The sequence below is a fragment of the Bufo gargarizans genome, chromosome 5 (genome assembly GCF_014858855.1).
Source record: "Bufo gargarizans isolate SCDJY-AF-19 chromosome 5, ASM1485885v1, whole genome shotgun sequence".
NCBI classification, from domain to species: domain Eukaryota; kingdom Metazoa; phylum Chordata; class Amphibia; order Anura; family Bufonidae; genus Bufo; species Bufo gargarizans.
The window spans coordinates 93842239-93857378 of record NC_058084.1 but is presented as its reverse complement, the minus strand read 5'-3'; the positions used below and the strand labels follow the sequence as shown (position 1 = coordinate 93857378).

At 46.8% G+C, this 15140-nt stretch overlaps 1 protein-coding gene across 1 annotated transcript in view; it reads left to right on the top strand.

Annotated features, from left to right (window-relative positions):
* The window catches only part of RP1 (RP1 axonemal microtubule associated), a 659535-nt gene that overhangs the window by 213565 nt on the left and 430830 nt on the right, over positions 1 to 15140 (top strand). Inside the window, exons 20-22 of the mRNA XM_044295389.1 lie at positions 6334 to 7333; positions 7697 to 8554; positions 9115 to 9764. Coding sequence (XP_044151324.1) covers positions 6334 to 7333; positions 7697 to 8554; positions 9115 to 9764 — 2508 coding nt within the window. The remainder of the gene's footprint in view (positions 1 to 6333; positions 7334 to 7696; positions 8555 to 9114; positions 9765 to 15140) is intronic.

Here is a 15140-nt window from a genome sequence, read left to right as displayed (position 1 = left end):
AGTTCTTGACATATACAGTGGAAGGAATTTATTAAGCCTGCCTTTTCATGAGCCAGTCTGCATCAGAAATGAGCTGAAGTAAAATGTGCAGGCCTCCTAATAAGTTTGGCGCATCTTCTGGAAGTTTATGTACCGGAAAAGGAAATCTAAGCCAGTTCTACCGTCTTTTTTGAAAGTGGTGAGAGTGGCATAATAATGAAACAAAAGGGTGCTAAATTTCCTTCAGTGTACTGATCATGTCAGATCAAGAGGGGTAATTTATGAAATAGCCCCTTGTGCTGGCGCCAAAGTTATGTAGAGGAAAAAAAGAGACAATGCAGCAGCACCCTGCAAATCAGATAAAGTACAATAATGACAAAAATTATAGTGCTAATGCTAATAATTTTTGGCATTATTGCACTTTATCTGATTTGCAGGGTGCTGCTGCATTGTCTCTTTTTTTCCTCTAGGTCTTTGCCATGGCGGCGTGCACCTGCGCACTGGGGGGTGCTGACTAACCCCCTTTTTTTGCAGAAGTTATGTAGAGGCGCCTACCTCTACATAACTTTAGCGCATCCACCATCGGTCTTAATGTACGCCAGCTTTCTTGCTAGCGTAGATTTAGAACATTTTCTATGCTTAAACAGGCGTAGAAAATGATAAATGAGATGGGCCTGCTAGCCCGCCCCCTTCCCTGCCGATACCACTCCCCGTTTTTAAAGACTTTTTAGCACACACATACTAGGGCTCATTTACAAACTGATATATACCAGTTTCTGGTCTGCGACTTTACCTTTCATTGGCTGATCAGCAGGGGTGCCAGGTGTCGGACCCCCACCGATCAGATATTGATGAGCTATCCTGAGGAAAGGATAATATCGAACCCCAGGGCAACCCATTTAATTTACTGCCGAAGAGATATATGGCACTTGTACTGGTCAATAGTAGAGTCACTTACAGACAGGGGCGAACTGGAAACTGAAAGTGGGCCAGGAAAAAACACTAAAAGTGGCCCAGTTTTGTAGTCTGGTCCAAAATGATGAAAGGCAGGCCCAGCAATACCATATTGTGGTACATTACACCAGCCCTAACAAAGCCAAATACCGCAGTCCATCACAAAATACTGCTGTAATGCAAGGCACCAACAAACAGACCAGTGATGAAAGCAAAAAGGTGTTTATTCACCAGAAACATAAACGTCCAGGACACTTGCTGGTAACAAGGAATAATAACAAAAAACCAGGCAAGGAGATTCCAGGAATAGTCCCAACCAGTGCTGAATGATGCTGTGCACTTGGCAGTCGAGTCACTCCAGATCTTGGGTCCGCTGTAAGGACAAAGTTCCTGGCAGTCTTCAGTCACTAGGAGTTGTGACCTATACCTGGTTGAGGGAAAATAACAGTGGGCACTGATCACCCTGAGAGACCTCCTTTTAAATGCCTGCTGACCAATCCCAGGGTGCCAAGTGTCCACTACCATAGGTGAACAAATTGCCCTGCACCTGAGTACAAGGCCTAAGGCAATCACAAGTTGATTAACCCATGGCTGGCTCCCTAATCCACTTTGCTCTTGTGAGTCAGTATAATATGCGCCACTGGTCGACGAAGTGCATAAGAAGCGCGTACTCGCGACCGTGTATCCCTTTGCGAACCTGCCCTCGTGCGTACGCACGGACGCATGATTGACTCAGCGCGAGTATGCGAGCGCGTGGACCCAGATGCGGAAACGGAAGTCGCATGAGACACCGGAGACAACCCTGGCCGCGGCGTCTTGTCACTTGCCTGGCCACTCTGTCTCCAGGACTCCGACGGTCCTCCCCTCCGATGTCCACGCGAACGCATCTCCGCACTGGCTCGCAAAGGGGTCAGCGCTGGTGCATCAGAGACACGCAAAACCTGTCCCGCAACTCCACGAGGACCCCTCTTGGTTCCCCTGGAGTGCAAAGCAGGTGAGGATCTTACAACTGCCAGCAGTACAAAAAAACAACCCCAAAAAGTTCTACTGGACAGCTGAGAGAAGGGCCCAGACAGCCCCCCAGGCATCGGCCCACCAGGAAATTTCCCTGTAAGGTCTATGGCCAATCCGCCCCTGCTTACAGAAACATTATGAGTGGCACAAATACAGAGCAATTATGGGTCATCGTGGTATATAAAAGCTCCTGGCTGTATTGTGTTCTCGGGCTTGGTAGTCATCGCTGTGATGCCTGATACTTTGATACTTTGATGCAGGGGGTGTATGTAATAAGATGCTATTAGTTGTTTTATAAATTGTTAAGGATCGGGCATTCGGCAAATATTTGTCTTCACTTGTTTACTTACCGACAAGAGTAACATCTCTGCAGCTTGATAGCGAGAATCACTTTGCATAACAAATGAAACCATCTGGTTGCTTTAAATCTGTGTACTTTAGGAATATCAAAATGGAATAGAACTTAAGTCATTTTAATTATGCCCACGTGATTTTTTTCCTGCCATATGTTCTATTGTATTTTCTACAGTCCATTTGATTACCACACGCGATAAATCTCCTATGATAATTTGAAGGGTGTCAATGAATTCCCTTTACTTGAGAAAGCAATTAGAAATAAAGAAAAAGAGCACTTCCCATTAACCAGATTTAATTTCTATATTCTTGACTCAAGAGCCTTGTGAGATGCTTAGCAGTATTGTCTTGAATTTTACTTTTGCTTTACAGACTACAAAGTACTTAAGAAGGAGAGAGAGCATATAGAGAGGGTTACTCCCAAAATGTGCGGTTCAAAGTGGTATTTTAGTGATAGTAGTATGGGTCCACCATAAGTAACAGGTTCTGGAGAAGTAGATCTGACAGTTTTTTAACCAGCTACTGGATCTGAATACTTTTGTAATTGCATGTAATTAAAAATGTATTATAGCTACTGAGTTATTCAATAAAATCTATCTGTATAGCGCCACCTGCTGTTTGTTCTTTTTCTTTTTTTTGTCCTGCTCACTGAGAAAGCCGCACATGCTCAGTTTCATCCTTCAACTGCCTCCTAAGCTGTGATAGGGAGAGCTTAGGCACACCCCCTAGCTGCAGCAGAAAAGGAGTCCTTTGATATAAATCTAGCAGAGCAATGAATGGGGAGATCTCTGGATCCATGTGAGGTACCGGGCTGGTTCTAGCTTTGTTAGAAAGGTATTGTCATATACTACATGACATATACTAATTTTCTTTTTTTCCATCAATCCTGGGATAACTCCTTTAAGTCTAATGATTGCAGTTCTTGAACACAAATTTACAATTATAGCTGCAACAATTGCTAGTTTTCTTCAGACTCTCTTGACAAACTTGTAGACCCCTGGGGAGGCTGAATCTCCTCACATTCAATCAAGACTGTCTGTATCAGTTCTGTGCTAAGACTCTCTAAACTGCTCTCTCTCTAGCATGCAAACTACATATTTTTCACTCCGACCCATTCACTGGTCCCATCTATCACCCCCTCAGCCAACTCTCTCCTTTGGACTATGGTGTGGTCCTCAATTCAGGCCACAACCTGGGCATCACAGATCAGCTGGCATCTTTACATCACACCTATTATTTATTTTACTCAATTATATAGCGCTGACACATTCTGCAGTGTTTTCAGACATCATTATCATTTGCTGTCCCGAATGGGGCTCACAATCAAAGTTCCCTATCCCACCAACTGTTTTACACAGTTGTCTAAACTTTTTATGTCTCACCCAGCAAGGGGGTATGGCTTTTCAGCAAAGAAGTATGGCTTTGTGAGAAAGCAGCATGGCCAGAATGTGCCTCCGTGCACCAAAAAAGCACCAAATTATAGGTTGGGTAAAGTTGGACTACACAGTTTTTTTGGAGCATGAATTCATTTTTTGTGGACAAAACTCTGGGCCACAGACAGAATTTTTGCATAAATTTGGTGCAGTATTTAGGACATTCCAAATTTATACAGGTCCATCAGCCAGAATAGTAAGTTTGTCAAATACTTGTGAGTCATATTCTTAGTGCAAAGTGAGACACCATTTGTAAATCTGCCAGCCAAGTATAAAAGCAAAACAGTTTTTGGTAGGCTCGGTGCATTCACTTCCCCCACAAGCAAATAAATGCTTAGTGTAGTTTTTGCTTTAAAGTGTTGTCCCTGCCCCTAACTCCTATAAGGGCCCATTCACACAACCATAGTGTTTTGCGGATCCACAAAACAGGGGTACCGGCCCACGCGTGTTCCACAATTTGCGGACCGCACATAGCCGCCACTATCATAGAAAATGCCTATTCTTGTCCGCAATTGCGGACAAGGATAGCACATGTTCTATATTTCTTGCGGGGCCGAGGAACGGACTATGGATGTGGACAACACATGGTAAGCTGTCTGCATCTTTTGTGGCCCCATTGAAATGAATGGGTCCGCACCTGTTCTGCTAAATTGTGGAACGGATGGTGACTCATTGATAAGGTCATGTGAATGAGCCCTAATGCACACAGTGTACACAACACTATTTGCACGGTCTTTACTTCTCACCTGGCCTCTCTACAGGTCCTCTGCTCTTCCATGGCTACCCCCTCTCCACTACAGTGCTCTGCTGCTTGACCCTTTGGTTGGTGCCTCAACTTGTGAGCATCCCCAACCTCCACATGCCAGATTACATTTACATTATATTTTCAGCCATTAAAAAATGGCACTTTATATATAAAGTGCAGAAACCTCATGGATTTCTGAAATCCTCATTTAAGTGTAAAGCAATGCGTGCATTGCTGTATTTGTGCGGGGGGAGGCGGGGCCACATAGGGTTAAAAAGGCAGCAGCCGATACCTGCTGCACGTTCACTCCACCGCTTGCACGTCTGACGTCAGGGGTCATCAGTGAGACAAGGCACTTCCGGGTTGTTTCTGCACAGGCTGGGCAGCGTGAACGGTCGCAGCGTCGCGACTTCGAAGTAAGACGGGGGCAGGGGGGGATGGGTGCTGGACGTTGCGGTGATGCAGCAGAGACCGGCGGGTCACGGCTCCACTCTCCTCAGCGGGGGGGCGGCTGCATACCAGGTTGCAGTCCCCGGCCGCACCACTCAGCCGGCGTGTGGTATAAACCACCTGATGTTCTTAGGAGTTTTCTGCGGCTTGGGTGGTATCAGTTTGCGGCGCAGTCCGGCCTCTGTTCTGGCTTGGGAACAGCGGACGGCACGTGCTGTGTGAATGGTCTGCAGGCACGCACAGCGCCACCTGGTGGCCACTTGCACGGCAGCAGGCGGGGAACTGCTTGTGCACAGGGGTTGGAGGTTGACAATTGCTGGGTTCAGTCATATCATACAGTCCATTCCATGTCATGAAATGTCAGTGTTACCGCACATACTGGTGGTCTGGGTCCTCACATGCTGGGATATAGCACAGTTCAACAGAAATGTTTATGTTCACAGGTGTTTTGCATCCGTAGGTTGTTCAAATGCATAAATGAAAAAAAAAAAAAAAACGCGCACACACAGCCACTCGTCTGTTCACGCCTCTAGCAGGAACAGGCCACAACCAACAGCAAACATAGAATGTGTCGGCAGATAAGATCCACGTGACTCTTCTAGTCTGCCCAATATACTAAATACGATGGAAAAAAAAAAAAAAAAATGTTTTGTTTTCATGTTATGTTTTCACAGTTCGTGTCACCTTCCGTGGCACCTTAGGCAATAAACGACACCAAGGTACGTATCAGCTTCCAGCGCAGCCACAAGCAGTCAGACATCCATGGCGCCACGCCGACGGTGGAAGGGTGCCCCGCACCCCAAGGAAAAAAAAAAATAAAAAATAAATAAATAAAAGTCTGTCACGACCTCAGACTCACATAAGTCCTGTCACGACCACGGGCATTAATTCGCGTCTGTCACGTCTTCAGACTTGCTATACAAATCCTGTCACGTCTACAGGCATTCGAAAAAAGAAAAAAAAAACAAAAAAAAAAAAAACCCTGTCACGTCTACAGGCATTCGATAAAGAAAAAGAAAAAAAAAAAAAAAAACCCTGTCACGTCTACAGGCATTCGATAAAGAAAAAAAAAAAAAAAACCCTGTCACGTCTACAGGCATTCGATAAAAAAAAAAAAAAAAAAAAAAAAAAAAAAAACCCTGTCACGACTTCAGGTGTTCGTGTTCAAATGTCTGTCACGTCCACAGACTCGCTATAAAGTCCTGTCACGACCACAGGCAGTCTTGCGACACACGTTTTGTCACGTCCAAAGGCCAGGTAACAGTCCTGTCACGCCTACAGGCACACCACCCATGCAGCCACATGTCCTCACGTCAGCACGAAGTCCTGTCACGACCACAGGCACGTCATCTCAGGCAGGGTCACACCACAGGTGCCGCCTGGTCAATTCTGTCACGTCTACAGACACTGCTCCCACCAGGGTGTTCGGGCACTCGGGTAGAAGGTCACAGTTCACAGCTCGGGAACAGGGGGGGTATTAATGGCTCTCAATTAATGACCGGTAGGAAGATGTCGCAAGAATTGATGCCTGGAGGCTCTTCCGCGTCGCGGGATAGTGGGGACACCCAGTCGGAGCGAAGCGTGGGACCATCTTTACGTTCCTGGACCATCCCGAAGTTGTCCGCTGAGCTGCGCCGAAGGGGCATCCCCTTTCCAGCATCAGCAAGGAAAGCAGAATTGTCTCGCCTGTTGATGGCAGACGTACCACCCGTGAGCCAGGACGAGGTGTCCATGGGTACCATCCAGACTTCACTCACCCAACTACACGCCATGATCAACAGCATGGCGTCATCCATGACGGACCTTCAGACCAGGATGGAATCAGTGGAAGCCCGGTCTGCGGCGGCAGCATCGACGGCACCAACACCCGCAGAACCTCCAGCAGGGCAATCCAGTGCTTCTGGTGGGTCATCCCAGTTTCCCACAATCGCCCCATCCCATTTCATTCCGGCCAATATCAGACAGGACATATTGGAAGGCAAAGATGTAAACCTAGCATCCCTGCTCATTGCTACACATGAGGCCCCGGACAATAGAACCATTGCATGTGGGGAGGTGTCGGTCATCCTGAAGTCAAAAGATGCCAGGCTTAACAGGAAACTGAACGTCACGGAATTTGTACTAGCATTTAGTTTATACCGGGATGTGATTTGCACAGCCAACCCGCATAGGAGGGCCGAGCTAGACTTGTACATGTACAAGGTGGTCGAATTGGGATACAAATATGGCGGAACAGCATTCTTCGACTACCATCGTTCTTTCTCGGCCAAGGCAGCAGCTGCCCTGGTGCAGTGCCAGCACGTTCTGGATTGGTCCAACATGGACACAGAATTGTTCTGTCGCCATTTTGCAGGGCTAAAAGCCCCGACGTGCACGATCTGCAATTCCTACTCCCACACTACGGGTTGGTGTTCCAATACAGGCCAAGTAGCAGATCCAGCACAACCTAATCCTGGGCCAGGTCCATCAAACAGCAAACCAACTTCTGGGATTGACAAGCTAGGCCGCCCCATAAAATACCTTGGTCGCAGCCAGATATGCAACAACTACAACTACGCCATTTGTCATTACAATCAGTGCAGACTACTACATCTGTGTGCGATCTGTTTCAGGGCCCATCCACGCGCAGCATGCCCTCAAAGGAACCAAGGCCCGGCGTGACTAAGCGTGATTGATGTGGATCTGCTGGCATTGTTCTTGGCTGAACATCCACACCCGGCCTGGGTACAGTTCGTCATCCACGGCTTGACATACGGTTACCATACAGGGCTGCTCGCGCTCCCTCAAACCACATTCGAATGTGATAATTTGCAGTCAGCAGCCAGAGACCCAGAGGCGGTCACGCAGTTGATCCAGACCGAACTAGACCGGGGCTACTTAATAGGGCCGTTCAATCAACCTCCCTTCGCATGCTGGAGAGTCAATCCAGTTGGTATTGTGACTGGCAAATTCAACAATAAAAAACGCCTAATCTATGATTTGTCCGCCCCACATTCTTTACAGATACCAAGCTTGAACTCCTTAATTCCATCCGAGGAGTTTTCCATGAGGTATGCGTCAATAGATGAGGCCATACAGGTCATCATCAAATTAGGCAAGGGCACCTTTCTGTCAAAAGCGGACATCACGGATGCGTTCAAATTACTACCCATCCATCCTGAGTTATGGCAGTGGCATGGCATGAAATGGCAGGGTGCTTATTATTTCGCCAGCAAATTGACCTTCGGGTCAAAGTCCAGCCCCTGGTTGTTCGACCAACTGGCCAGCGCGCTGCATTGGGTTCTGACCAACACATTCCGGGTTAATCACGTCATCCACTACCTGGATGACTTTCTCCTGCTAGAATCCCCAGAGCAAGTGCCTCTAGATCTACAGGTCCTGCGCACGGCTTTTTCAGACCTCAAAGTTCCATTGGCATCCCACAAGGTGGAGGGACCCAGCACAGAGATCACGTTTTTAGGCATTCGCTTAAACACAGTGGACATGAAGGCCAGTCTGCCTCCAGACAAGCTGGCCAGAATCAAGTCTGTGGTTCACAGACTAGCGCAAGTAAGGGTGACCACCAGGGCAGACCTTCAGTCACTCCTTGGCATGCTGAACTTTGCTATGCGTATCATGCCACAGGGTAGGTCCTTCATATCAAGGCTCCTGGCACTTCTCCCACAAGCACCCTGCCAGGACAGCCCAGTCCAGCTGGACCAGAACGCAATTGCTGACTTGCTGATGTGGGACAACTTCCTCTCCCAATGGAATGGGGTCTCCCTGTTCATTCCAGTGGTATCCAGTGATTCCCCGGTGGTCCACACAGACGCCTCGCCCGCGGCCGGCTTTGCAGCCATACATGGCACCCATTGGTTCGCCCAACCATGGCCGGCAGACATCACCAGCATAACAGGTTTTTCAAGGAGTTCCTCACTCTTTGAAATATATCCCCTAGTGGCAGCGGCAGTAACATGGGGGGCTCGGTGGAGAAACCAGACAGTCCTGTTCCTCACAGACAATGAGGCTCTCGCTGACATCCTTATGAAGGGGAGGTCAGCCTCCAGGCACATCATGGCGTTTGTGCGGAAGCTCGTGTGGCTGGCCCTGCAAAACAATTTCAATTTCGTTTGCACACACATAAGTGGGCAACGTAACATCGCAGCCGATGCGTTATCTCGCTTTAACTTTCCCCTCTTCTTTCAGGTCTTTCCAGAGGCAGATCTCTCCCAGACACCCGCCCCGTCTCATGGCCAACTATTGATGGAGTAGCACCTTTTCTCGAGATGGCCAAAAGTCTCATGTCTGATTCTCTGTCCAGCAACACACGGAAGGCGTACACGACGGCCTGGCGATTGTTCAACAAATTCAAAGTCACATACCCTCCGGCTGGTGAAGGTCCTATCACATACCTGCTGGCGTTCACAGCTTTTTGCCACTCACAGCTAAATCTATCCTTCAGCACCATCAATCTGTACCTCGCTGGCATACAGCATCATTGGTATGTGCAGTTTCCGGACCAACCATCACTGTTCACGGCTCACCCAATCAGATCCTTGTTGAGAGGCATCCAGAAACAGTCCATCAGGAGAAGACCCACTAGGCGTCCGTTCACCGGCAACATGGTTAGGACCGTGTCCGACGCTCTGGCTAATCACCCATTCGGGCAGTACATCAGCTCTCTTGTCCGGGCGGCATTGTATCTGGCGTTCTACGGGTTCCTCAGGCCAGGCGAGTTCACTTGTGCTAAATCATCAAGCAAGTTCTTGCGGAGGAACCAATTGCGCTGGGACGGCACACTGCTCACCCTCAGCTTGGACTCCAGCAAGACGGGCCGACCTGGGGAATCCGTGCAGGTGAGGTACTTTGTCACCAACAACAAATGGTGCCCAGTAACGGTCCTACGGGAGTGGTTGCAGTACACCGGGAACGTGCCCGCGGAATCCCCCCTGTTCCAATTGGATGGGTTTCCCTTGAACATCCAGACTTTCCTCAAATACGTTCGCCTACTAGTCTCCTCTTCGGGGGTCAACCCTTTAGCAATTACGGGGCATTCATTCCGTATAGGTGCCGCCTCCGCAGCCTCCAAAAACAATGTTCCGGCTCACGTCATCCAGAAATTGGGCAGATGGAAATCTGCATGCTACGCACGGTATGTTCCTGACCCGCAACAGGAAATGTCACTTGCATTCAATCAACTGCTGTCATAAACATCACCTAGAATACACCGAGTTAAATCCTTCCCTGCATCCGCGTGGTTTTTTGGCCCCTTCAGGCTACCCTTAAAAACGGCAGTTCCGGCATAACTCTACTGCTTCAGGTAGGTACAGTTAGGTTGTTCTCCTGCAGCCGATCCTAGCACAAGTGTAAAGCAATGCGTGCATTGCTGTATTTGTGCGGGGGGAGGCGGGGCCACATAGGGTTAAAAAGGCAGCAGCCGATACCTGCTGCACGTTCACTCCACCGCTTGCACGTCTGCCCACCCAACCCCCCCTCTTCACATACAATCCTCACTAGGGTAGCCCCCTTCAGGCTACCCTTAAAAACGGCAGTTCCGGCATAACTCTACTGCTTCAGGTAGGTACAGTTAGGTTGTTCTCCTGCAGCCGATCCTAGCACAAATGCAAGTAGCAGAAGTGTCTGCAACAAAATCTGCTGCATTTGAAGGCCTCCTGAGAATATTATATCTGTAATTAATAGCAGATTTAGGAATGAGTACTCGCATTTATAAAACTGACCACTAGATGTCTCTGTTGTTGGTGAAGGAGAATGAATCTGTAGAGATGAGCTCATCCTCTACTGTGATTACAGAACACCTAACTGGTGAATTGTATGACCATGGTTTAGTTCAGAGATTGTCAACGGTTTTTGTAATCAGATGGCCATTTTCAGAACAGATTAAAGGGGTTCTCTTGGAATGAAGAAAATGAAAATACTTAAATATACTTAAACACTTCTAACTGTCCACGGTGCAATTCACCTGAGGCTGACCATCTCCACATGTTTTGGACATGTAAAAAATTAGAAGAATACCGGGGGACAATCTATAACTATATTATTCACAAATTGAGAGTGGCGATTCCATTCACGGTAGAGTCATGTATTTTTGGTGACCTTTCTAAGGTTGGGTGTCATAAATATAAAAAGACTCTTTTAGCAAAAATTATGTTTTTGGCCAGGCTTTTGATTGCACGGGCTTGGTTTTCATCTAATACTGCGCCTGCACAATTCTCCTGTTCCAGAGGGCAACAGCCTCCGATTACGTCAATGGGCAAGATAAGGTATCCACTGCATTCTAGATGCAGAATTATTTACTGTAAGGCCCCTTTCACACGGGCGAGTATTCCTCGCAGGTGCAATGCGTGAAGTGAACGCATTGCACCTGCACTGAATCCTGACTCATTCATTTCTATGGGGTTGTGCACATGAGCTGTGATTTTCACGCATCACTTGAAATCGCAACGCAGGCCCCATAGAAGTGAATAGGGTTGCGTGAAAATCGCAAGCATCTGCAAGCAAGTGCGGATGCAGTGCGATTTTCACGCACAGTTGCTAGGAGACGATCGGGATGGAGACCCGATCATTATTATTTTCCCTTATAACATGGTTATAATGGAAAATAATAGCATTCTGAATACAGAATGCATAGTAAAATAGCGCTGGAGGGGTTAAAAAAAAATAAAAAATTTAACTCACCTTAATCCACTTGCTCGCGCTGCCCGGCATCTCCTTCTGTCTTGATCTTAGCTTTGTGTAGCAACAAGGACCTTTGGTGACGTCACAGTCATCACATGATCCATCACATGATCTTTTACCATGGTGATGGATCATGTGATGACCGGAGTGACGTCACCACAGGTCCTGTTGCTACACAAAGCTAAGATGAAGACAGGAGGAGATGCCGGCTACGTGAGCAAGTGGACTGAAGTGAGTTAAATTATTTTTTATTTTTTTTAACCCCTCCAGCGCTATTTTACTATGCATTCTGTATTCAGAATGCTATTATTTCCCTTATAACCATGTTATAAGGGAAAATAATACAATCTACAGAACACCGATCCCAAGCCCGAACTTCTGTGAAGAAGTTCGGGTTTGGGTACCAAACACGCGCAAGTTTTTTCACGCGAGTGCAAAACGCATTGCAATGTTTTGCACTCGCGCTGAAAAATTGCAGATGTTCCCGCAACGCACCCGCACATTTTCCCGCAATGCCCGTCTGAAAGAGGCCTAAGGGTGCAACAACACAGTCAGGTGTCTGCATGCAGTTTTGGAAGCCAAAACCAGGAGTGAATTTAAAAAAGAGAAGTCGTATCTGTCCTGTATATAGTATCTCCTTGTATGATCCACTCCTGATATTGGCTTCTAAAACTGCATGAGAAAACCTCACCTTGTGGCCATACCCTAAATGTTTTCTTGTTTTTTTTTGTCTGGGTCCAGTACAAGCAGTTCATTCACTGAACATACCCCTGTGGATGACGCACTGTTGTGGGGGATCTGTGGATGACGCACTATTGTGGGGGATCTGTGGATGGCGCTGTTATGTGGGGGATCTGTGGATGACGCTGTTATGTGGGGGATCTATGGATGACGCTGTTATGTGGGGGATCTGTGGATGACGCTGTTATGTGGAGGATCTGTGGATGACGCTGTTATGTGGGGGATCTATGGATGACGCTGTTATGTGGGGGATCTGTGGAGGACACTGTTATGTGGGGGATCTGTGGAGGACACTGTTATGTGGGGGATCTGTGGATGACGCTGTTATGTGGGGGATCTGTGGAGGACGCTGTTATAGGGGATCTGTGGAGGACGCTGTTATGGGAGATCTGTGGATGACACTGTTATGGGGATCTGTGGAGGACACTGTTATTGGGGATCTGTGGAGGACGCTGTTATGGGGGATCTGTGGAGGACGCTGTTATGGGGGATCTGTGGAGGACGCTGTTATGGGGGATCTGTGGAGGGCGCTGGTATGGGAGATCTGTGGAGGACGCTGTTATGGGGGATCTGTGGAGGACGCTGTTATGGGGGATCTGTGGAGGACGCTGTTATGGGGGACCTGTGAATGGCACTGTTATGGGGGGGACCTGTGGATGGCACTGTTATGGGAATGGGGATCTGTGTATGGCACTGTTATAGGGGATGTGTGCTATGACACATAGGGCCATGAGGGGGGCCAGTATAAGACACACATATAGCATCTTATGCTGGTCCCCCTCATGGCCCTATGTGTCCCCTCATGTGTCCTAAACTGCGCACATAACTGGTTTTGTGTGTAAAGTATTTTACTACTGTGTAAAACAAGCTCTCTCCTATTGATAAAATGGCCAGCCTCTGTACTCACTTTCACAGTACTATGAATGCACTGCAGTGAAGCAGGAGCGTTACTAAGTGCCGCTTGCTGCAGTGCATTCATTGTGACAGTGAGTACAGAGGCTGGCCATTTTATCAATAGGAGAGAGCTTTTTTCACACAGTAGTAAAATACTTTACACACAAAACCAGTTATGTGCGCAGGGCCCCTTCATATATAATCGCGGCATTTTCGGGTCGGCCAAATCGCCATATCGCATTTGGCGATTATCGCGATTGGATTATTTTTTCAATATATCGTGCAGCCCTAGTTTCAAGTGTTCATACTGAGCCAGCCTTGGCTTGTCCGTGCACTGTGGATTACTGGTAAGCTGGACTTTTACTCTTTCTATGATACTTAAAGCAGTCTGCTTTTACCTGGAGGTGATCCTAGTTGATTCTTGCATGGCCATGGCCATTGCAGTAGAGATGTGTACAAAGTCCTCACCAAGTGCTCTCAATGTAGAACATTTCTTAAACTGTCAACCACTACTATAGAAGTGCTGAGTGCTAATGTTTTGGGGTTATTTTTGCTAATTTTGAAAAAGAAACCAGTTTCTATCCCAAAGGCATGCAATTTCATGTTGAAATCTATTTACTATGGAAAGTACAAAAAGAGAAGTTGCTATATAATGTGGAACAGAAGGTTTTAACAAATAAATATACATTTTTGCATAATGATGTGTTTTCCAATATGCTTTCCTGTATTAATTCATGATAGTTTTTAAGATCTCTGCTTGCTTGGGATTTAATAGAAAAACCTGTTAACTTTCAGTGAATTAAAATCGATCCTAGACATACAGGTGCACATGCAATTGATCCAGAAAATATTATACCAACAAAACCTTTATGTTCTGAAACCCATTGTATCCCTTTTATTACTGACGAGATTCAATGTGGCATGGATACGCTCTTTAATTACAACCCAACTGTATATACAAGGAGCCCCTCGAATTAGCATACTGATGAATGTATTTTCACTTGCAATATTTCCTTTTTCTAAGTGATTTTTCCTTTTTCTACTAGTAATTTTGTGTGTGTCTTAGGTATTTTGATATACTCTTAGGGTGTTATTATACATGCAGCTTGCGCCCAGGGTACTGCACATGTTTCTTGTGGCAAGTCCAAGATCAGCCTGGTAATTAGAGGTAACCCTGGTGTGGTACCCACAGCTCAAGACACCCCTTAGGGTGCATTTACACAACAGTATGTATTTTGCGGTGCACAAAATGTGGATCCGCAAAGAATATGGATGACGTTCGTGTTGCATCCGTTTTTTGTGGGCCCATTGTATCTATGCCTATTTTTGTCTGCAAAATGGACAAGAATATGACATGTTCTATCTTTTTTGCTGGGCCACGGAACAGACATACGGATGCAGACAGCAGATGGTTTTTACGGCCCCATTGAAATGAATGGGTCCACATGAATGGGTCTAAAAATATTGATTGAATGCAGAACAAAAATACGGTCCTGGGCCTTAATGACGTTTTCTTACAATTAGCTTTTAAGACGTATCAGCTAAGCAATTGATAAAAGTGTGATTGGTGGGTGGTCTCACTGGTGGGATGCCTATCTCCCCAACTATCCCCAGTTCCCTTTCTTGGTGAGGAGATGCAGGTCACTAGTGTTGTTCCCGGCTATGTATAACTTTCAGCTTATTTAGCAAGTGTTAGTAATGAATCCATCTCCAATAGACTTCTGCATGTAACGTGTGGCATTCATCTTAGGCAGAGCTCTGCTTGCTGTCTCTGCTAGTAGAGGCTCCCAGAGCAATGAGTACTGTCACCATCGTCTTTAATGTGCTGATCACTGAAAGTACCTCCTCTCTACTCTCTTGTCTTTCCATTCACTGTCTGCAGCAGACATCCTAACAAAAGT